This window comes from Bos indicus, chromosome 2 (assembly GCF_029378745.1).
Source record: "Bos indicus isolate NIAB-ARS_2022 breed Sahiwal x Tharparkar chromosome 2, NIAB-ARS_B.indTharparkar_mat_pri_1.0, whole genome shotgun sequence".
Classification (NCBI taxonomy): domain Eukaryota; kingdom Metazoa; phylum Chordata; class Mammalia; order Artiodactyla; family Bovidae; genus Bos; species Bos indicus.
The window spans coordinates 56,162,647-56,188,221 of NC_091761.1; the positions used below are offsets into that span (position 1 = coordinate 56,162,647).

Genomic DNA, 25,575 nt, shown 5'->3' on the forward strand with positions numbered 1-25,575 from the left:
TTAAGTTAGAGTCTTTTGCAGTACTTCAGGTAGGAGGTAATAATGACCTGGATTACATTCTAATTATACAGTGTGAGAATGGTGAGATGAGGGATATGATTTTAAAGAATAAAAAGAGCTAAAATATTTGGTAATAGATTGAAGATGAGAGTAGTTGGTGATGAATTAGATGTAAAGTGTGAGAAAAAATTATTAAGGACAGCATAAGGTTTTTAACCCAAGAAACAAAGGATGGAGGTGCCCTTCATCATATCACCATGGCAAGGGGAGCTGCCACATGGAAGACTGTGAGAGAAGCATGTTTCAGGTAGAAACCCAAAATTTGTCTTTCACAGTCAGGATTGCCTTTTCTTATATTTCAGTGGAGATACAAAATAAGTAACTGGCTATATGGGTCTAATGTTTGCAGAAGAGAGTGGGGCTCTTCATATAACACTTAAGTATTTATGCAAAAGTAGGGCTTATTTTGCGTATTTTTTGGAGAAGTAAATGGCAACCCACTCCAGTGTTCTTGCCTGGAGAATCCCAGGGATGGTGGAGCCTGGTGGACTGCCATCTATGGGGTCGCACAGAGTCGGACACGACTGAAGTGACTTAGCAGCAGCAGCAGCAGCAGCAGCAGTGCTTATTTTTGTTGATCAATTCATTTCTTCAATCATAAAAACATATCAACGCATACTTTGACAAAATGGGAAAGATGAAACAAATCCTTACTTTGCAGATATGTATATGAAAATGGTATCTCTGCTCTGATTCAAGCATGTATCTGACTAAACCAGTGTTGCAAACAGGGGCTGTTTGGAATTTTTCCCCAGATAGGTAATAGAATTTAGACTGTATTTCATTTGAAGCAGAACCCCCAAACTTACTGATAAATGGCTTTTTTATACTAATTGCCTTTTCTTTATTTCCATAGCCTGTCACTATGCCAGATGGAAATTATATTGGTCTTAAAGGATTTGTTCTTCATTAGCCATGTAGGTCACAACACAAAAACTTACTTAGTTGGTAGCAAATTTATTATTTAATGATTTGTCCCCAGTGTCTTTCTGGTGGCTGTATTTAACATCATTGATCTATAATTGCTACCCTTTATGCATATGCATGCACATATATTTCATTTATAGTCTTTAGATACATTTTTCATTCAAATATTCAAAAAGCACTGTTATTTAAAGACTCTATGATAGCACAGAGCCATTCTTCAAGTGTTCTTAAGCCCATTTTTACAATTAGAGTTTGAAAAAGAATGCACAGGCTTTGTAGTTGACATTTGGGAAACTAGTACCTCAGAAGGAATAATTGGATGATAAGGTACTTTTAAAGCTTTATACATTTTGAATGACCTTATGTTTAAAATACCCTTGACATAATTGAAATGTCCTGTTTCTTTCCATTCTCTCTTTACTTTGAGACTTTGTTGATTATCTCCAGTAGTATTCTTATCATATGACATTAGAACAGATGTGATGAGAAATGCTGTGGTCCAAAATAATATGGTATGATATCAAAATTTTAAATTCATGGGAGATAAGTATTTATGAGTTTAAATGAATAGAAAAATGAAAAAAATGTAATAGACTATTTGCACATATATTTTAAAAATGCTTTAAAAAACATTTGACTTGATTTTCTCATGTGGTTTTAATATCTTTCATACCATTTTTATTAGTAAATTTTAATGAAGAACATTTATACTCAGGTACACCCAGGATGATAACGCTCAAAATGCTGATGCAGTGTGCTCCTAATACTTATATCCCTGATGCTAGAAAAGATTGAGGGCAGGAGGAAAAGGGGGCAACAGACCCATTTAACAGAAGGGTTAAATGGTTTGATGGCATCACCAACTCAGTGGACATGAATTTGACCAAACTCTGGGAGATAGTGAAGGATAGGGAAGTCTGGCTTGTTTCAGTCTATGTTCAAAGAGTTGGACAAAACTTAGTGACTGAATAACAATAAATACATATATCAATACATTCTATAGTGTATGTATGTTTGTTTGTTTTATCAATAGAAAATGATACCATCTACTGGACAGACATGGGCTTCAACAAAATTAGCCGAGCTAAAAGAGATCAAACTTGGAAAGAAGACATCATTACCAATGGCTTGGGAAGAGTGGAAGGAATAGCTATTGACTGGATTGCTGGTAAAATCCATGGCTTTCTGTTTTTATTTTAAGCCTGTATTGTTAGGGGTTCAATATTCTTCATAAAAATTCTGTTTCTGAGTCATCACGGGTTTTTGTTTGTTTTTTTGTACTTCTAGCCACAGGGATAAATGGTCTTGTTTCTTTTTTTTTTTCACTCTTTCTAATACTTCTGAGCCTTTGTATACGTGTTTTTATGTAGAAGTAGATTACGTAGTATTAACTTTGCTCAACTCTCCTGAGTCCCATGAGGCTGATAAAAAAGTATTAGAAGTTGTGTTTTGCCTGAAGTCAGTAGAAAGTGAAAATAGAGCTCTTTTTCAGGTGAGAGAAGTTTCCATTTATTTTTAACACACAGAAGTATCATTATATGGGTTAAACAACAGATGTGTGAGATTAAGAAGTATTTACATATGAGTTTATTTATAGCTTTCTGCTTAATGTACCTATTAAAAAAGAATATAGGAGGTAAATGATTTCTTTATGGTTATGTGAATGTTCAGAAAGTTAATTTTAGCTATAAGTAATAAATAATTTTTCTCACAATTATATTATAAACATTTCTGTATTTCTTCTAGGTAACATATATTGGACAGATCACGGTTTCAACTTAATTGAAGTTGCACGACTCAATGGCTCTTTTCGTTACGTAATTATTTCCCAAGGCCTGGATCAACCAAGATCTATAGCTTTGCACCCAGAAAAAGGGTAAGTTTAACATTTACATACATTTGGGGATTTTAGGTGACTTTTCTAAAGTTTCATTAAAAGAAAAATCTGTATGTTGATATTAATATTTATTTTTAATCATAATGTTTGAAACAAATTCAGTATCTTACCTAACTGGAAGGAAAAGTTTGTTCTCACTTTGTCATGTGTATTTCAGTACATATTTGATGGGCTTACATTTATTATGTGTATTTATTTATTTATGGCTGAGCTGAGTCTTCATTGCTACCTGCAGACTTTCTTTAGTTGAGGCAAGTGAGGACTCCTCTCTACTTGCCGTGTGGTGGGCTTCTAATTGCAGGGACTCTAGGGTGCCTGGGCTTCAGTAGGTATGGCTCATGGATTTAGTTGCTCCAAGGTATGTGGAATCTTTCTGGATCAGAGGTCCAAAACTTGTCCTCTGCATTGGAAGGTGATTCTTAACCAATGGGCCACCAGGGAAGTCCTTATGCAGTCTTTAATGTGTGTGTAAATCCAAATGGGTACAGCAATGCTTTTCTAGATTATTCATTTAAAGTTCCTCCCTAAAATTGTTTATGTGTTTGGAAGTCAGGTTTTTTTGGTGAATGAAGTAACCATCTGATAGCCAACCTTGTTCTTCAGTATTTCTAAAGCTTCAGTTTCCATTTATGTATTTATAATTGTTATATCAACATATTCATCCCAAACTTTTCTTCTTCTTCTTCTTAAGTTACAGATAAGTATATCTACCGTCTTATTGAAAGTGCCATTTTCCATTTGGACAACCAAACTCTGTAGTCTAATTAAAATTCTACAATCTGAGTTTCTATTAATAATTTCAATTAAATAAACTGAGTTTCTATTACTAGAGGAAAATCTTGAGATGAATTTCAAAGATACAATATGACATTTTTGGTATCTTTCTCACATATCCTATGTTCAGTATACCAGAAATCCTGTTACCTTTGGCTTCAAAATACATTTATGCTTTACCTACTTCTCCCAGTTTTCATTGTTTCCACCCTAGTCTGAGTGTAATCACTCTTGCCAACATTTCAGGATTGTGGATTACCATCTTCTATCCTTGTATTCCTATAGTCTATTCTTTATGTCACAGCCTAATGATCCTTCTCAAATGTAAGCGGCAGTAACCTCTTTGCTCAGAATTCACCAGTGAGTCCTCTTTCTCTCTGTTTAAAAGTTTATAACAAACTTATTAGAGTGTTTTTGTTGCCTTTTAATGACTAAATTATGTCTGACTCTCTTATACCAATGGACTGTAGCCTACCAGGCTCTTCTGACCATAGGATTTCCCAGGCAAGAGTATGGAAATGTTTGCCATTTCCTGAGCTACTCAGTTGGCTCAGGGGTAAAGAATTCACCTACAGTGCAGGAGATGGGGGTTTGATCCCTGGGTCGGGAGGATCCCCTGGAGGAGGGCATGGCAACCCACTCCAGCATTCTTACCTAGAGAATCCCATGGACAGAGGAGCCTGGTGGACTACAGACCATAAGGTTGCAAAGAGTAGGACACGACTGAAGCAACTGCACACACGCATGCACACATTTTCTTCTCCAGAGATTCTTCCTGACTCAGGGATTGAACCCAAGTCTCCTGCATTGGCAGGCAGATTCTTTACCACTGAGTTAACAGGGAAGCCCAGAGTGACATTATTTCCTCCATTTTACAGATAAGGAAACTGATACCACAATTAAAATATATTACTCTGTCATTAACATTATATATGGGAGAGTTATATTTTCTAAATTTCAAAGATTATGCTGCATTATATATGTATGTATGTGTGCTACCTGTTACATATATACATATAAGTATTACAGAAACTATTAACCAAAAATATCAAGCATATAAGAAAATAGGCTTAACAGATTTTACAAAAAGTTATAATAAAAATTTAAAGACTAGAATTATAAGTGAAAGAGAATAAAAAATAATGACAAAATGTTAGAAAAGCTAGATGTTTTAGAAAATATTTGAGTTGGGTCTGACTTGCCCTGTACATTGTCTTGCCTACAACTGCACATTCATGGACACTTGCCAGTACACGTTAAGAATGTTGAGGGAAGGTATAATTTTGTTTAGTTCCAAGCATAAAACACATGTGTCAATTTAGTGTGTCCATGTCATACCTGTAAACTTGAATATAAAATTTCCTCTTCCAGTGTGATGGTGGCTCAGATGATAAATAATCTGCCTGCAATTTAGGAGACTCTGGTTCAATCCCTAGGTCAGGAAAATCCCCTGGAGAAGGGAATGGCAACCCACTCCAATATTCTTACCTGGAGAATTCCTTGGACATAGGATCCTGGTGAGCTACAGTCCATAAGGTCACAAAGAATCAGACATGACTGAATGACTAACACTGACTAATGCAGTGACATTTTTAAAGTATCTTTTTCATTTATACTTTATAATAAAGCAGTGAATCAGTATACCCTCAATGGAAAAAATAAACCTGATCAATTGTTGGACTATATGTAATTATTTTTAAGGTAGGAACAAATATAATTTGAATGTTATAAAATATTATAGATACACAGGAAATGGGTTTGTTTGAATAATATGATTTCTTCCCATCATATTTATAAGTCCAGTGCTTCACTTTATTCTGGAGAACTTCTTGTGCCTGGTCTATTACTGATTTATGCAGTTCAATTTAACAGGCCTCTTGCTGCTAACTTATCAATCTTTAGTTTTCTCTTGCATTTCTTTTGAAGCCGAGTTTTGCCCTCAAGTTGTTATTCCAGACCTTCTTTTGTTAAGTATATTTTGTACAGTCATCTTAGCATATAACAATATCTATTTCTCTTTAAAATGATTGAAGACATCAGGCAAAAACTCTGCATGTACTTCACTATTTTGTCAGTTTAAGTGCTACTCCCAGCCAACAAGATCATGTCAGGATGTCTCCATCTCCTCCTCAGCCTTTAATTCAGTACATGTTGACAAAACAGGACGATAGATGATGTGAAAGATACCAGTAGACACCATAAAGTATGATGATATAAATAAGGTGTAGCTTTTGTTCACAATGAGTTTTCTGTTGAAACTTTTAAACAAGTACAAAATTGTGTTAGAAAATTAAGTAACATAATGTAAAGTAGAACTAATATGGAAGCACCAAAAGGCTATATTGATATAACTCAAGCTTAAATCTGATACCTAAATTTCATGTTAAAGTGAAAATTTTTATATGACTATTGTAAAACTACATTAAATTTTCAGAAAACAGATAGCTTATGACTGGTGTAGGTAGTAAAAGTGAGGGTAGTAGCAGCTGTGGTGATGATTAGTAGACACTTTATTGAGGAGACATGAAGAAAGAATGTTTTTGAGATGGAGTGAAATGTATTATATGAATAAGAAATAAAATAAATAAAAAATTAGTAGTGGCAAAGCAAAGGACATTGCCAAGAGCAAAAGTATATAAAGGACATGTAGGGAAAAGTAGATAATATAGGTGGAAAATAAGTTGGGGCCATAAAATTGGCAATTGGATTCCCCACATTTTAAAAATGTTATGATGACTCCATCCCCAGTTTACCAAGTGAAACACAAACTGGCCCTGGATCCTCTCTCCTAAGCCTTCCCCATGACTGCAGAGAATTCACATAAACTGAGATCAGAAGTACATTGAAGTTGTTGCATTCTTTAAGAAATTCTTCAGAATGGTTCTTTATCCTTCCAGGAAGGATGTTATGCAGGAAGAGGAAGGATTCTTTCTCTGCCCTTAGATCAATAAAGAGAGACAACCAGAGACCAATATATAAGTGGGAAACAAAAATAAATATAAAAGTTGTAAATGGAAAAGTTGTGTGACTTTTTGACTGCAAGTTCTTAAGCCAGGAGGTGTCAGATCTAAGCTGGAAAGAGGGAATAATATTTTAAAATAGATACGAGATAAAAGTTTGGACTTAGAAAGACCTGATCTTTTATGCATGAGAATTAATCTTAATAATATCATTCTGTTTTTTTTAACTAGGATTGTCTTGGAAATCTTGGATTCTTCATGAGATAGCAAATTCTGGAGAAGAGATAATAAAGCATAAATAGAGGCAAGAGTTGGATAAATATAGAGTCATTCCTACTTATTCCAACAGAGTTCAGGTTCTGCAATAAAAAATGGTAGTGGATGAAATTATCCAAGGAAGACTATAGGAAAAAAAGTCTAATGACATGAATGAAGAATGTTTACAAATAGGGGATAAAATGATTATGAGGAGCAAAAACAAAATTAGCAATAAGACAAAAGAAATGCAGAGAAAGAAGCCATTTCAAGTACTCAGAAAAATCACTGTCATAGAAATCAAGAGAAGAGAGTTTTAGGAAAAACTTCAAATGTATCTGCAAGAAGGAGATTGAGAGACATAAAAGCAGAAAACAGGACATGTAATTGGTGAGAGGGATGACATTTTTAATTGTTATGAATTTCAGGAAACTGATAAGAGCAGAAGCCAAATATAAAGAATTAATAAGTGAAAGATAATTAGAAAATAGAGCCAGAATATTTAGACTACAGTGACAGAAATTTGGACAATGAAGAAAAAGAGTAAAAAATAGAAAGTTTGTTGAGAAGATAGTAGGGTATAAAGAAAGGTTTTTCTTAGTATGGGACCAGGGAGGTATTGCACATATTCATCAGCTGAGGGGTGGAAGAAAATATGTGTAAAGAGGAGATAGATTCCAAGGAGTTTAGCAGTAACCTTGGCAGGGAAGAAGCAATAGGGTGGAATAGGAAGAATGGAGGATAGCAGATGGAAAAGATTTGAATCTTAAATCAGGTATCTCTGAAAACAGATCCTGGAATGAAAATTCAAGTCAGGTAGAAGTCAGATAAGAAAGGGGCCAAACAAAGGTTCAACTGTGAACCTTGGAAAGTTTTGGAGGGTAAACCTCACTTAGCAAGGGAGCTTGACTTTGAACTCCCAGCCAGTTATTCACTGGATAGGGCAACCCTGGGGAGATATACATTCCCAAGACTTCTTGCTCTCAGCACCACTTGCAAAAGGAGATTCTAGTAGCTGTCCTCTGAAAAATGTTGCCTATATGAGTTACCAAAAAGAAAAGGACACAGTAGCTGGGTATTGGAGTGCCTAGAAATCGCAAACAGGATCGAGGGTGTCTAAATGCAGCACCAATGGTGTCCACTACAGTTTGGAAGGTCAGTGTGGACATTTCCTACCTTTGGTATCTTTTTAAGTATCTTTATCTCAAATGCTATATCATTTGTGGTTATTGGGAAGATTAAATGAGGTAAATTTAAATAGGATGATTATATTAGGGAAAGTTCTCTTCTATTTTTGGCAATGGAATGAATGAAGGGGACAGAGTACGCCAGTTGTTGTTCAGTCACTCAGTTGTGTCTGACTCTTTGTGACCTCATGGACTGCAGCACGCCAGGCTTCCCTGTCCTTCACCATCTCCCAGAGTTTGCTCAAACTCATGTCATTGAGTTGGTGATGCCACCCAACCATCTCATCCTCTGTCGTCCCCTTCTCTTCCTGCCTTCAATCTTTCCCAGCATCAGGGTCTTCTCCAGTGAGTTGACTCTTCATATCAGGTGGCCAAAGTATTGGAGCTTCAGCTTCAGCAGTAAGAATATGCCAGTAGAATCTATTTTAGAGGTTAAAATTAGTGAAATTGAAGAAAGTCATAGATGATATGCATAGAATTAGTGGCTATAAGTGAATAGGTAGATTTGCTGAAATTATTGTGGCAAATAGAATATGAATAAAAAGGATTAAGCAACATGTGTCCAGCTGCAGTGAACTTCTAGAATCTAATGAGGTATTTATATGACCTTGAGTAATAGTGCTTGGTAACTTAGCAGTAGAAAAATGATGGGAAAAATAACCCCAAAAGGGAGCAGGTGATAACATAATCAAAGTTGGCAATTATAAGGGAGTAACCATGAGCTGCTAATCAGGAGACGAGGTCTAGAAATTAGTGATGAAGTGGAATGAAACCAAGAACAGGAAGTTAGAGTAATGTAAGGTTGAGGCAAAAGAGAGATAGATGTAAGTCCCTGAAACAGAAAAGATGAGGAAGCATGAGCTGGGGTGTTCACAGGATCAACAACATGAGTCATAAGGTCTCTAAGTATGTCATCTTGGAGGGAGAAGATGGCAAAACTGTCAGCTATTAGTAAAGCAATTAAATGGATTTGGTGTTTAAATGTATTAGAGCGAATATACACATTCATAATGTGAATGGTTTGAAATAGAGTATATAACCTCAGAGAAAGTTTTTTTTTTTTTTTTTTTCCCCTTACTTAAGTATACTTCACTTTTATTCTAGACACAATGGCATTCATTTCTTTGGGCATCTCATTGCAGTTACTCTTCCATTCTATCATCTTTAACTTACAATGAAGATTTTCCCTTTGCTTTCAACTAGGCTCAGATCCCTCTTATTTGAAAAGAAAAATGCTGCCCTATTTCTCTCTGCATGTTTACTTCTCTAGTTCTTAGAAGTAAATGTCTCATCATTGAATTTCTGAAATGAGTTTTCAGCTTTAGTTCTTTCTAGGAATATCTAAATTTATCCATAGCCAAATTCAGATTTTCTTTTTTTCAGGTTTCATACTGCTTGCCTTCTTAACGTTTTTCTATTGATCATCCACTCAAGAGTTTTGCTCTGTTACCTTCTTTAACTTGGAGTTTTACTGTTCTCTCTGATCCCTTCCATGTATATATAGGTTTTTTTTTTTTTTCTTTTTTTGAGCACTGTGTATCTGTTCTGAGGACACTCATTTAAAGCTTTGTATGCTATTTTCTCACTTGCTATATTTATCTTTTACATATATTTTCATGTTTCTAACTTTAATCATTGCATTACATCCAATATTTTATCTTCATTCCTTTTATTTCTGTTTACAATTTCCTTTAGAAATGATTTATTCTTATTTCAGTGACATCCAACTTTCACTAAAACTTTTTTTATCTACTTTCATATACTACATCTAATTTTCATCTACTCTCTGTCGTAAACATTGTGTCTTTTTGTGTAACCATGGTTCTTTTGTCCTGACAAGATCGAAACTTAGACTTTCCACAGGTTTTCATCAACTATTTCCATCTGTCTGTAAATCCTGTCATTTTTTATCTCCAGGTGTCTCTTAAGTTTTCTACTTCTCTACATTGTGACTCTGAGCTCAGAGCTGACTTAGCTGGCAGATCTCAGTAAACACTTTTGATTTATTAATTTTGAGCCTCCCCTCCCCACAAGATTCACATTTCATCCCTCAAAAAAAATCTTTGACATGAATAGCCATTTTAAATATTATTTCTCTATCTTCACTTCTTAAAAACTTTTCTTCAGTATTACTGCATCTATAGACATTTTTCAGGATTCAAAATTGACTTGATATACCTTTTTAGATATTATGTTTATTTTCAGGAAATGTTTATTACTGCTTGGAAATATTAGTGAAAAGTGTCTTCCAATACCTTATCTATATGCTTACTGATGAGTTTAGAGGAGTGGGAAAAGGGCTTATCAATGATCACTCTGCGTAAAAGTTACTTAAACACCGATTTCCAGGTAATATTACATTGTCATATAAGTGTCAAAATTCATATCATAGGAATGAAGTACAGCATTTAAATATTCTGCCTAAAGTTAAAAAGTGGCAGGTGTCCTTACCAAAGGAAAAGGTGAACCATAATGGAGTAAATCAGCTGAATCCAAAATATAAATGTTCCTTGAAGAGTGGGGCATGAAGCCTGATTTTGAACAATGGAGACTTGAAGTCTTTTAAAGTGTATCCAAATGCAAAATAGAAAGTGTATATGAATTTAGTTTAGCTTGAAAAATCAGTTTCTCTCCTCCACTGACTCCCTTTTTCTTTGGTAAGGCCTCACTCTTTAAAAAATTAAAATGTAATCTCTTTATGCTAAAAAGTGTTTTTCTACCTACAACAACAACAACAAAAGATGTGTAGAAAGTCACAGTATGATATCAAAAAAGCTAGTTAATCTTCCATGATGTATGATCTCTAAATGAAGTGCAAATACTCTATTTTTCCCCCTTTTTAGGCACCAGGATCTACATTGCCTCTCTTAATTTAGCTTTATATCTCTATGAGCATAAATAACTTTCTGAGAAGTGTTCCTTTCCATGGCAAAGATTCAGCTTTCTGTAGTATCTTGGTATTCAACAAGTACACCTGTTAAATGGTCTTTGATTGATTACATATATGTGTATGTATGTATATATATATATGTGCATTTTGAATATGTTCAATAATATATAGAAGGTCTTGAATTAAAGTTTAACATCTTTGAAACAACAAAAGTATAGCATAGTTTAACACCATCTCCTAAAGTATATTTTGTATCTGAAGTCAAGGTGATATACAATAAAGAAGGAATTAACTTTGATTTGCAATAGAAATAATGATGGAATCAGGGTGCTAATTCATAATATTAATATACCATGATGGTTAAGTAACTCAGAAATACCACAATAGTACCCCAAATCACATCCACCTTTTTCTATTAATACAAGACTCTGAGAGAGGCATATTAACAAATTATAAGGACAAATGAAAGAAAACTGCTGTGTTTTATTTTCCATTAAGTATTTTCTCCAAAATTCTACTTCAATCACTCTTCTTTCAAAGATAGTTATGTCTTACCTGTTTTTTTCCCTATATGTTTCTCATTTCTTCACATCTAAGCACAAATCTTAAATCTTACCTTTCCCACTGAAAAGAAAAATGAAGGGCCAGAAGTGATAAAGATGCCTTCTGCTTTCATTGCAGGTACAAGCTAGTGAGGGAGAAAGAAAACCCAGAAAGGTCATGGCACTTCCTTTTGTAAGAAGGAGGCCCTGGGCCAGACTACCAAAGCCATGTTGAATGGAGACCAGTAACAGTTGCACAAAAGTATAGGACCTTGTTCCTAATTTCTTAAAAGATCCAACCAGTAAAAATTCAGTAAAGGGTAAACAAGAAGTTTAAGATATTTCTCTGTCTGCTTATAGAAATTTCTTCAGTTTGTTTTAACATGGGATATCCAGGGCAGGTTGATATGACTGATATATAAGATGGTTTGGGTGTCATGAAACCAGTTAAAATTTTCTGTATAATATTTTAAGAATTCCAAATCAACTCATGAGCACTAGAAGTCTAGGCTCCTGGAGTCTGTGTTAAATATTTCATAGGAAAATGCATATATTATAGGGAAACATCAAGTGTTATAAATTGAGAAAACAAAAAGGAAATTAAAAAATGGACCACTCACTCAGGAAAACAACTGTTAACCATATAAATACACACTAATATATATATATATATATATATATATATATATATGTATATGTACACATTTATTAAAATGAAAGGATGGGAAATATGGCAGGGTATAAATAGATACATAAAATAAGGAATTAAATATAAACCTAACATGTTATGGAATTACAGATGCAATGGAATGTTTCTTTCTAAAGATTTTTTCTCCATATTTCTCCACTGTTGGCTGGGCACACACATAATTGTTTTACATAATTACTTAATATTGCAAAGTCAGTTCAGTTCAATTCGGTTGCTCAGTTGTGTCTGACTCTTTGTGACCCCATTGACTGCAGCACACCAGGCTTCCCTGTCCATCACTAACTCCCAGAGTTTACTCAAACTCATGTCCATTGAGTTGGTGATGCCATCCAACCATCTCATCCTCTGTCATCCCCTTCTCCCCCCACTTTCAATCTTTCCCAGCATCAGGGTCCTTTAAAATGAGTCAGTTCTTCATATCAGGTGGCCAAAGTATTGGAGTTTCAGCTTCAACATCAGTCCTTCCAATGAATATTCAGGACTGATTTCCTTTAGGATGGACTTGTTGGATTTCCTTGAAAAGTCAAGAAGGAATCTAATGTAAAACTTAATGATAAAAAATAACAGAATACCACCTGAAGAAACAGGTCTTCAATATTAAGAAATAATAAAAATATTTCTAAGTTGAAACAGAGACAACAACCAAGATGGCCTGTATCTTTATTTGCTTAGAAAGTTCACCTCTGAAGTTGTTTATGGGGATTACAACTTCTCTCACCATAGCACTTGCACAGTTTTTGTGTTGAAGCCCCTACTTTGATGACTTACAGAGACTTAAAACTAGCAAGTTTTAAGCATTGCTGTTAACATTTTTCTCAGGTAATTCTTTATTTACCTATTTGTGTCTGTCATTAAACAGTGACCTGTATAAGGGTCACTGAGTCCAATTCATCTCTTATTATCAGTTCCTGGCACTTAATAGGTACCTATTTAATATTTGTTGAATGAGTGCATGACTGCAATGAAAGAATACTTTTGAGAATCATCCACCAAACCACTATAAAAAAATTAGAAAGTAGTATTCAAGGTTATATTCTCTCTAGACTTTCTTTGAGCAGAGTGTTCCAGTATCTGTGGTTGCATTCTTTTTATACTTTCAGGAGCCTCTAAGAAATAGTAACACATCAGGACTTGAAAAGTGATTTGGGATTGGCATGTAATACTTTGTCAAAACAAAAATTGCACACAAATGAAGACAAAAGGGGTGTGAATAATCCCTCTCAGAAATAGAGGAATATACCGTATTCCTCATAGAGGATGAAGGATGTCAATTCACATATTCATGAAATGTATTCAAACTTTGACAATACTGTATCATTTTGCTTGTGCTTTGGCATGAATTTAGAGACAGATATATGGGCTGAGGTATACAATTAGTATGTGTTTTAAGTGATTCTAGTGATATTTCTCAGTTACTATTCCCGATATATAAAACCCTATAGGGCTTTTGTCTTTCTTACTTTCTACAGATAAACTAACACAATGTTGAACTCCACTCTAGCAGAGAACAGAGTGACATTCTTCATTCTCTTTTCAACCAATTGCCTATGTTAGAGATTAATGTGATATTCATTTTTTGTACCAGCATGGCAATTTTTGACTATTTCAGGTTTTCTCCAGCACATCTGATAAAGTATCTATGTTATATTCTCTTAGGGAAAGGATAGGACTAGAGGAAATAGCAAATTTATTGTAAAAATTGCAACCCAGATCTATGCTCCAGTGAAAGAGTCAAAGAACCTTAAAAGAAAATGATTGATTCAAATTAGAGGCTTTTCACTATTTTTCATGTATTTAAAATATAAGAATCATATTTAATATATGTCTGTAACAATTTAAACATGTTCATTCTTCTCTTACTCATATTCCTTTATTCTTTCCCCACCAGATTTGGAGCTTAGGTTTCCTGTTAGCCTTCTTTCCCCCAAAATATTTTTTGGAACTATTCAAAGACATGTATAGTACCTTGAAAGTATATTTTTCAGCAGAATCTAATTGTTATGTAAAAATATTTGTTTTCCATTATTAACACACCTATGTGTAAACTAATTCTGTGATCACTACAATTATAAATTAAAAAACTTTTGGGGACGCAACTCTACCCAATAGTCTTCTACATATTACTGAAATATCAAAAGTTAATTGGAAGTTAACTTGTAATATGTATTCTTTGCACATATTCCTGTCAAGAACTTCTATGTCTAATTAAGACAATAGGGATATTTGTGTTATGATGATTTCTGATATTAATAGTATTTCTATAATATTTCAAACCACTTTTGAATGTCTGGTTTTTTTTTAATCTGTTTTTAATTCTGTAACTGTAAGCTTCTGTGAATGAGGGTATTTTCAGTGTAAAACAAATTATTATCCAGAGAAATGTCTTTTGCAGCATTTGATTTTGATAATTTAAAAATTTTCTGGATCTGGGATAGCCTTGAAAAGTATTTTCAGGGCTAGATCAACCAAGTTAATACTCTAAAGGCAATTTTCTTGGTTGTATCATATGAACCAACAAACACTTCACAACAGCAAAACTGAACTCATATGGGGATGATACAATTTGAAATGCTATCACTGAATCTTAATTTCCATGGAGTCTCAAAAACCAGTGAAAACAATTTTCATTTCTTCCCATTGCTAGATATCACATTTAGATATGAAGAATCTATGTTCATTAAAAATAAATCAAACATGTATATGTAAATTGCTTCTTAAATTATTCATAAGTTTCTCCCTTCAGTTTTGTAAGTAGCATTCTTTCTCTACATTTGGTTTATCATTCCCAAAGGTTTTCAAGGTGTTAATTTTGTACTCTCCTTTTCAGTTTAATGAGCAAATCAGTTGTTATTTACCTGACATTCATAAAATGTTGCTTAACTTTGGTGGGTGTAGAATCTTTTAGTTGTATTAAGCTGATAAATATTTTAGCCACAAAAGTGATGCCTGCAGTCAGTTTTGTCCTATTTAGCTATGTTGTAACAGTTTGTCAAATTACTACTGAAAATTGAATAAACTCTGTATTCAAGACAGTTTTATTTTGAATATTTTTTTATTCCTAATTTTGTTGCCATTCATCTAAGCCTCCTGCATGGAAGTGTTGCAAATTTAAAATAGGAGGAAACAAGGGATAAAGAAGGAGAGACTTATTTTTAAGACTAAGACTTTTTTCATATTTTGTTTTGTGTTTTAAGTATGGAGATTTTTGCTATATTTATACCTAGGGGAAAATAACATTTGATATTATTGTTGTATTATATTTGTATTTTTTGAGACAACATAGAGAAGAAGGTACAGACCTGAGTTAATAAAGCCTGTGTGCAGTTCCCTTATCAGCCATGTGATTATGATCATTAACTCCCTGAATTGCAGTTTCTATAGTTGTGAGATTTAATATGTTAAATGGCTGATTTGACCTACTCACTTGATATAATATTTTTATTAGTCATTTAGTACATTTGAAAGCAGTTTACTATTAAATAAAATATATATTATACTCCCTTCCTTCCATATTTTAACTCTGGAATATATTAAAAGTATATGACAAGAATCATATTGAATAAATAAGCACGTCTGTCGTGGTGCCTAAAATGCCTCCTTCACAGTATAACGTTCTTCCCATCTTAACAAACAACTGATTAGTCATTTTAATGTCATTAGTAATGCTAAAATTTCTCCTTGAAAAGTTAAATGATGCAACACATTTACCTTTCAGTTAAAATATTAATTTTTAATAATTTTTTAATGCAATGTCCCTTAAAGACTTAAAACTCATAATTTTAATACAAGTATAGGTATCATCATGCCTGCTTCAACCTAGATATAATCAGTAAAATATTAATAGTTGGATTTCTTGCTACAAAGTTTTCCCTTTTTGATTTATAGAGCTTATAAATAGGAGTGAAAGTTTCTTCAGAATTAATATACTTGGGATTCCAGCCATAGCTCAATTTGGTTGTAAAAGTCCAATGCATTTATTTTATACAGCATTTTCAGGGGGAAAAAAATCAACTTTTAAGATAAATCAAAACAATATGTATAAAGGATATACACATATTTTTATATAGTTTAGTATTTTCATGGAGAAATACAAAATGTGAACATCAGATCAGATCAGATCAGATCAGTCACTCAGTTGTTTCTATATGCAGTCTCACTTTCTCTTCTTGTGTACGATTGCTTATATCAGTCAGTTCAGTTCAGTTCAGTCACTTAGTCATGTCTGACACTTGGCAACCCCATGAATCGCAGCACATCAGGCCTCCCTGTCCATCACCAATTCCTGGAGTTCACTCAAACTCATGTCCATCAAGTAGGTGATGCCATCCAGCCATCTCATCCTCTGTCGTCCCCTTCTCCTCCTGCCCCCAATCCCTTCCAGCATCAGAGTCTGTTCCAATGAGTCAACTCTTCGCATGAGGTGGCCAAAGTACTGGAGTTTCAGCTTCAGCATCAGTCCTTCCAAAGAACACCCAGGGCTGATCTCCTTCAGAATGGACTGGTTGGATCTCCTTGCAGTCCAAGGGGCTCTCAAGAGTCTTCTCCAACACCACATTTCAAAAGCATCCGTTCTTCGGTGCTCAGCTTTCTTCACAGTCCAACTCTCACATCCATACATGACCACTGGAAAAACCATAGCCTTGACTAGACGAACCTTTGTTGGCAAAGTAATGTCTCTGCTTTTCAGTATGCTGTCTAGGTTGGTCACAACAAATATGCACAGAGTATACACTCTTTTGTGTGATGAGTCAATGATTGCCATATTTTTCTAAACTTTAGTCACTGCTATTTTCTGACAGCTGAATAAAGCTTCACTGGGCATAACTTCAGAAGAATAGATCTGGTTTATCTGAAAGCATGAATTTCTGTATTGTAATAACAGAAGCAGAAGATATTAAGAAGAGATGGCAAGAATACACAGAAGAACTGTACAAAAAAGATCTTCAAGACCAAGATAATCATGATGGTGTGATCACTCACCTAGAGCCAGACATCCTGGAATGCGAAGTCAAGTGGGCCTTAAAAGCATCACTACGAACAAAGATAGTGGAGGTGATGGAATTCCAGTTCAGCTATTTCAAATCCTGAAAGATGATGCTGTGAAAGTGCTGCACTCAATATGCCAGCAAATTTGGGAAACTCAGCAGTGGCCACAGGACTGGAAAAGGTCAGTTTTCATTCCAATCCCAAAGAAAGTCAATGCCAAAAAATGCTCAAACTACCACACAATTGCACTCATCTCACACGCTAGTAAAGTAATGCTCAAAATTCTCCAAACCAGGCTTCAGCAATACGTGAACCATGAACTTCCAGATGTTCAAGCTGGTTTTAGAAAAGGCAGAGGAACCAGAGATCAAATTGCCAACATCCGCTGGATGGTGGAAAAAGCAAGAGAGTTCCAGAAAAACATCTATTTCTGCTTTATTGACTATGGCAAAGCCTTTGACTGTGTGGAAAATTCTGAAAGAGATGGGAATACCAGACCACCTGATCTGCCTTTTGAGAAATTTGTATGCAGGTCAGGAAAAAACAGTTAGAACTGAACATGGAACAACAGACTGGTTCCAAATAGGAAAAGGAGTATGTCAAGGCTGTATATTGTCACCCTGCTTATTTAACTTATATGCAGAGTACATCATGAGAAACGCTGGACTGGAAGAAATACAAGCTGGAATCAAGATTGCTGGGAGAAATATCAATAACCTCACATATGCAGATGACACCACTCTTATGGCAGAAAGTGAAGAGGAACTCAAAAGCCTCTTGATGAAAGTGAAAGTGGAGAGTGAAAAAGTTGGCTTAAAGCTCAGCATTCAGAAAACGAAGATCATGGCATCTGGTCCCATCACTTCATGGGAAATAGATGGGGAAACAGTGTCAGACTTTATTTTTTGGGGCTCCAAAATCACTGCAGATGGTGACTGCAGCCATAAAATTAAAAGACGCTTAGTCCTTGGAAGGAAAGTTATGACCAACCTAGATAGCATATTGAAAAGCAGAGACATTACTTTGCCAACAAAGGTTCATCTAGTTAAGGCTATGGTTTTTCCTGTGGTCATGTATGGAAGTGAGAGTTGGACTGTGAAGAAGGCTGAGCGCTGAAAAATTGATGCTTTTGAACTGTGGTGTTGGAGAAGACTCTTGAGAGTCCCTTGGACTGCAAGGAGATCCAACCAGTCCATTCTGAAGGAGATCAGCCCTGGGATTTCTTTGGAAGGAATGATGCTAAAGCTGAAACTCCAGTACTTTGGCCACCTCATGCGAAGAGTTGACTCATTGGAAAAGACTCTAATGCTGGGAGTGATTGGGGGCAGGAGGAGAAGGGGACGACAGAGGATGAGATGGCTGGATGGCATCACTGACTCGATGGACTTGAGTCTGGGTGAACTCCGGGAGTTGGTGATGGACAGGGAGGCCTGGCGTGCTAGGATTATGGGGTCGCAAAAAGTCGGACACGACTGAGCGACTGAACTGAACTGAACTGAATATAAATATTATATTTCTTGAAAGAATAGGTGAAATAAAACATGGATTATGTACCTTCTGTGTTTTAACATTTCATTTATTGACATGTTTTATTTCTGCATTTTCTGTCTGATTTTCTTTCTATATTTTAGTTTCTTCCATAGTACTTCCATATTACAGATTACTAAAATAAGCTTTGCTTTGTATGAATTCATGCTTTAAAATGGCATCACAAGATAATTTATATAATTCAAACTAGAAGAGCTAGCCATTTAGCAATCTAAGTGGACAGAATTGAAAGTTATACTGCATTTGTGTATGCATTCATAAATTACCTAGTGCTGTAGGTTAACAGTGAATAATAAAGATCTCTGTCCTCATTGTGCTTAACATCTAATAGCACCCAAATATATCAATAAAAAGTAAAATTGTAAAGAAATACAAGTGTAAATTTGCCACTCTAATTCACACAATGAAGTAGAATGTATGGTGCAAAAATCAGAACATAGAAGGCTTCTTGAAGGAAATGATGTTTGTGATATCAAAAACAGGAGCAAATTAAGCAAGTATAAGGCATTTCAGGTAGGGTAGTGTGTACACAGGGTATTTTGGAAACTCTTCCTAGTACTTTCTATGAATAGCTAATTTTTTACAATAAAAATTATTTTATTGCAAACAAATACATACATATATTTATTTGTAAAAGGTATTTTTGTTGTTAATATGAATGTTATTGCTGTTTTTATTAATAATATACATTTTTGTGTTTACCTGAGTTTACCTAAAATTTCATTTCAGCTACTTGTTCTGGACTGAGTGGGGACAGATGCCCTGCATTGGAAAGGCTCGCTTGGATGGCTCAGAGAAGGTTGTCCTCGTGAGCATGGGGATAGCGTGGCCAAATGGTATCTCCATTGACTTTGAGGTCTGTTGGTTGTCTTAAGTGTTTAAACTGCATTAAATGCAAACTTGCTTTACTCAATTTTTAGTGTTCTCTTATTTTCTTTGTAAAACACTTAATAAAAAACAGCTTGTAATATTACTTTTCAATCGATCTTAGGAAAATAAATTGTACTGGTGTGATGCTCGAACAGACAAGATAGAAAGAATTGACCTTGAGACTGGTGGGAATCGTGAGATGGTGCTGTCAGGGAACAATGTGGATATGTTTTCAGTTGCAGTCTTTGGGGCTTACATCTACTGGTCTGACAGGTAATTTATTTTTTCATAAGTATTTGAGTCTCAAAATGTTATTTTAGTGTCAGTTGATTTACCCTTGTAGGATTAGCCATTTCTTACCAAGGTCACAAAAAAATCTCACAAACCATGTAATTTCCACAAATAAAGGCAGTTGCTCTTGCTATTCCAGGCTCAACTCTTTCAATGTCACAGACTAATGTTGGTTTCTTTCCCTTCTGCTGGGCCATCTGTTATCTTCAGCTTAAATAACTGGTTTGGTTTGAATTAGTTAAGGATTATTAATCGTGTATGTTCAACTTCTTGGCAGAGCACATGCCAATGGGTCCATCAGAAGGGGCCACAAGAATGATGCCACAGAAACTGTAACCATGAGAACGGGTCTTGGAGTCAACCTGAAGGAGGTTAAAATCTTTAACCGAGTAAGAGAGAAAGGTCAGTGCTCTTCTATTATCAATACATTTTATGCTATTTTTTTCTCTTATTTTTTTAACATTTATTTATCAACTTAACTTAGATATTAATTTTTATAAGTCCCAAACCTCAAGACCCTCTTTTTTTTACCCCCTAATTTCTACCAAAAATCATATGGTAGCCTAATGAAATTAATTTATAATCATTCATAGATAGATATTTTTGCCTAGACAGTGCATGGATATGGACATGTTATATACTTGGCCTGTCTTCAGTATAGGTTTAGACTAAGTAATATAGAAACATTTGATAAATACATATATTTAACCTAAGTATAAAAAGCACAATTAGGATATTAGCAAAGAGCAGCCAAATGTTTTTCCATTTTATTTAGAACTGACCAAACATTCTGCATTACTTGGACCAAAAGGTTGTCTTCATGTCAGATTATATTTTAATATATAAAGTGATGATGGCTTCGGAAGGTTGCTATTAGTGTGAAATGTGTCCACAGTCATCATTTCTTTGAAATATGTTTCTTTAAAACATATTTCTTTAAAATATGTTTCCTTAAAACGTATTTCTTTAAAATATGTTTCCTTAAAACATTTTTCTTTAAAATATGTTTCCTTAAAACATATTTCTTTAAAATATGTTTCTTTAAAACATTTTTCTTAAAATATGTTTATTTAAAACATTTTTCTTTAAAATGTTTTTAAACTGGTATGACAGTGAGTTAGATATTTTTTAATATCATTTCTATTAAGATAATATTTATTTTAAGTGCCATTAGAGGATGATGGATTCATGAAGGAGAATTAGTCTGACATAGAAATCTTAATAGCATATTACACACTCACTCAAAACTGGAGTAAAAAACTTATGCCCAGTATACTTAGGATGTTAGTAACATTGGAACCATGAATTTCTTTAATACCTTATATACTTCATAGACACAGGTAGTACTTCTTTGTTTTTCTTGGTGAACTCAGTTCATGTTTTGAGTGAATTAGTTACTTGCTCCAAAGATTACAATACTTGAAACCTATTGTAATCTCAGTATCAAGTTTCAAAAAAGTTATGTACTTAACTAACAGATTAAGGTTAACTTTTAAATAATTCTCTTTAGATGGTCAGGGAAGCAGAAGAGTGTGAAATAATAAATCTAAGGTTTTAAAGTGGAGTGACTAAAAAAAAAAACAAAACAGTACTTTACAGTGTTTGATTTTTTTACTGACCAGTCTAAAATTAAGAATAAAATAATCCAGAAGATTCAATGTTAATTTTTAATATGTTTCTAAGAAAAAACTATATGGAAAACAAAAGCAAAAGCACAATGTGTGTATGTATCTTTTTCTTCTCTCTAGGGACCAATGTTTGTGCCAAGAACAACGGGGGATGTCAGCAGCTCTGTCTTTATCGAGGAAATTCCTGGAGAACTTGTGCTTGTGCCCATGGGTATTTGGCAGAAGACGGAGTTACATGCCTAAGGCATGAAGGCTATTTGCTGTATTCAGGGAGAACAATATTAAAAAGTATACATCTTTCTGATGAAACCAACTTAAATTCACCAATAAGGCCATATGAAAATCCACGTTATTTCAAGAATGTCATAGCCTTGGCTTTTGACTATAATCAAAGAAAAGGTAGCAACCGAATCTTCTACAGTGATGCACACTTTGGAAATATACAGCTTATTAAAGATAACTGGGAAGACAGACAAGTAATTGTTGAAAGTAAGTACAACATTTTTTTTTAATAGTTTAGTGGAAACGGGTATCATTTGGAGTAATAGAGAAATTAGAGTGGTGATTGCATGTAGTAATTACATTTTCCTAGAGTTTTTATTCTAAAACAAGTGCAACTATATCATCCAAAACCCCAAAAGTCAAAGAAGCAATTAACTGCTTAACATGTACAGCATGAATATTATGATTATTAGCTTCTAATCATGGAACATTCAGTATATTCCTTTATAATGTTTATTATAAATGTTTATTAAAATTCATGGGAAATAATTTTTAGTATAAAACTTACTAATTTTATTTTCTTCTAATGGGAGAAATTATATCTTTAGGGATACCTATCTAATTATATTTGGTGAATTTTATTTTCTCAAATATCACAGATTATCTTTGTTATATCAAAGATATATCTTTGTGATATATCTGTTACATATCTTTGTTATATATTTGTTATATATCTGTTTTATCACAGATATAATATTCTTGATGAGAGAATGTAACTAATGAATTAATATTTTTAAGACATTTTAAAAATTTTATAAGACAGTCATTTTAATATTTTATGGGATTCAAATGTAATATTGTATGAATCATCTATATAATTTAGAGAAACCTCTTCCTGTCATCCAATTTTACAGGAACTATCTTCCTATTCCTTGTTTAACATATGGAACATATTTCCATATATTCCTTACTTTCCCAATTTTACTTTATTGAGGTCAACCTTTGTCATTACTTTTTAAATTTCAAAATAATACATAAGTTTATTGTAAAATGTTCAAGTAATATGGATTTGAAAGGAAGTTTTTGCCCCATCACTGCAACATCAATTCCGTTTACTTACTTGTGACAGCTGTCATGCCTCCAGAATTTTCTATATGTATGTGTTTCATTTGTAATTACAAAAATGGAATGATCTGTATGCCATATTCACCTGCTTTTTTCACTTAGAATATATCTTTAAAGGCTTTCATTTAAGTATATAATGCTCTATCTCATTATTTTGAAAGCCTGTGTCTATCCTGTGTCTCTGTGCCACGTCACTTCAGTCGTGTCCAGCTCTTTGCGACTCTATGGACTAGAGCCCACCAGGCCCCTCTGTCTGTGAAATTTCCCAGGCAAGAATACTGGAATGGGTTGCCATGCCCTTGATCAGGGGGTCTTCCCGACCCAGGAATTGGACCCCAGTCTCTTATGTCTCCTGCATTGACAGGCAGGTTCTTTACCACTAGTGCCTCCTGGGAAGCCCATCTCTCCTGTACTAAGGGTAAACTAATTTATTTAACCATTTTCTTATTGACAATCATTTAGGTTGTTTTGGTGTCTTATCATTACCTACAATGAATGTCACATAAATATTTTTTCACACATGTGAATATTGCTTTTGTATAGAATCCTAGAAATAGAATTGCAAAATCAATGTTAATTTTTATAATTGGTCAAATTTCTTTTCAAGAAGACTATATTAATATATAATTTCATCAACTGTTTATGAAAAAGACCTATTTTCCCTCACTTTTGACAATGATTTTATAATATTTACTATCATATAGCTAATATATAAAAGAGTCAGCTTATGTTAATATAAATATATATTAACTAGAGAGATAACTAGATAACTAGAGAGATCCAGTATCTACTCATATATTTTATTCATATGAAAAATAGATACTTAATGTCAAACTCTATTATACATTACCATCCCATGCTAGGCCTGCTATAGTTTATTTTGTTCTTTCAACATTTAGTATCTCAAAATCCTTTGGGTCTATTCAAATCTGACTCAGCCTTTCCAAGTCAGTTCAACTGTGTACTTTCAAGTATATACAAATATAAAATATTATTTTGTTATTCTGTAGGGTACCATACTTATTGATAGTTTAATACCAATTTGTATATTCTAGCACAAACATACATATAGCATTGTATATTCATGCTATTTTGCTCTCTAGTGTGTGTGTAAATATGAAGATACAACTATAAATATACTAATCATAGAGTTCAGACATTTGAGAGTTGTTGATTCTTTAGTTATAGCTCTATGAAGTTTATACTATAATTCTCTTTGGTCCTCACTCCATTTTCTTAGACTAATACAATTTAGAGTTGAATATGCTCACGTTGCACATGTAATCTATTAACTTCTTCAATTTAAAAAATTAAATTTCTATTGAAATTTAATAGAATCTCTAAGATACTAAAGGTCTAGAGAATAAATAATCTGTCTGGGGAAAGGCAGAGGGTACAATGGAACGGAGTCAAGGAATCTAAGTGATCAAAAGTATGTTCATAATAATACTAGATATTTGTCTTTTTTTACAGTGTTAAAAATGGCACCAATGGTGGAAAAACCATTGTGGCTAAACTGATGATACCTTAGCATTAATGAAGACAGCAGCACCAAACAGTACTAGTAGTGAGTGTATTTTTCACTGCCACTTAATAGCAGGGAAAAAAAAAAAAAAAAGCCAGTTTAACCTAAGAATGTCCTTGAAGAAAAGGTAAAAAAATAATTTTATTAAATCTTAATCTTTCCTAATCCTTCAGATTACACCTCTTTTTACACTCTGTGATAAAATACAAATAGGGAACTTCTATTGCATTCTTAAGTCCAATGGCTGCTAAAGGAAACTGGGTATTTCTGTCTTTATGTAAGTCCATGGTTCTTTTAACTGACATTATCTTTTACTTGAATGAGGAACAGACAAACTATGATTATTCAAACCTGGTTGTGTGGCAGACCGAATACCATAAGTCTATCATTCCAAGGAAAATAACCTACATTTGTTGCAAATAATAAAAATCAAGCTTTCAAGTAAAAATTAAATTTTTGGAAGAATTGTATCTACTACAGTAAGCTTGATAGTTTCCCAATACTTAAACGCTTTTCTGATGAGATGGTAGTGGTATTACTAGTGATTTGAGGGGTTGTTGCATACTGAAATTGTCAACATTTGGAAGATATGCGCAACTCAGGGAACCAAAATTTTCCTACATATATGATAAAATCATGCCTGGGTAAATGATACATTAAGAGTATAAGATAGACCAATGAATTTAATGAAATGGAGTATGAAACATTCATCACTATGGTTTCTGATTCTACACTGAATCTAACCTTTAAGTAACTATCACTTTTCATGTTCTGTAGTATAAAAGCATATTCAGAATTATCTGAAAGGCTATGAAAACCCTCCTTCCTTTTCAACTCTGTAGCTGTGTGAAGCTGGATTGTCTTTATCAGTTCAGTTCAGTCACTCAGTCGTATCTGACTCTTTGAGACCCCATGAATTACAGGACGCCAGGCCTCCCTGTCTAACACCAACTCCCAGAGCTCACTCAGACTCATGTCCATCGAGTCAGTGATGCCATCCAGCCATCTCATGCTCTGTCGTCCCCTTTTCCTCCTGCCCCCAATCACTCCCAGCATCAGAGTCTTTTCCAATGAGTCAACTCTTCGCATGAGGTGGCCAAAGTACTGGAGTTTCAGCTTTAGCATCATTCCTTCCAAAGAAATCCCAGGGCTGATCTCCTTCAGAATGGACTGGTTGGA

General features: G+C 34.2%; 1 protein-coding gene across 1 annotated transcript in view; it reads left to right on the plus strand.

The window, feature by feature from the left end:
- The window catches only part of LRP1B (LDL receptor related protein 1B), a 2,167,013-nt gene that overhangs the window by 1,586,363 nt on the left and 555,075 nt on the right, over positions 1 to 25,575 (plus strand). The window contains exons 36-41 of the mRNA XM_070768349.1: positions 2,021 to 2,155; positions 2,734 to 2,863; positions 19,465 to 19,591; positions 19,727 to 19,878; positions 20,174 to 20,298; positions 21,645 to 22,013. Of these exons, the coding sequence (XP_070624450.1) occupies positions 2,021 to 2,155; positions 2,734 to 2,863; positions 19,465 to 19,591; positions 19,727 to 19,878; positions 20,174 to 20,298; positions 21,645 to 22,013 (1,038 nt within the window). The remainder of the gene's footprint in view (positions 1 to 2,020; positions 2,156 to 2,733; positions 2,864 to 19,464; positions 19,592 to 19,726; positions 19,879 to 20,173; positions 20,299 to 21,644; positions 22,014 to 25,575) is intronic.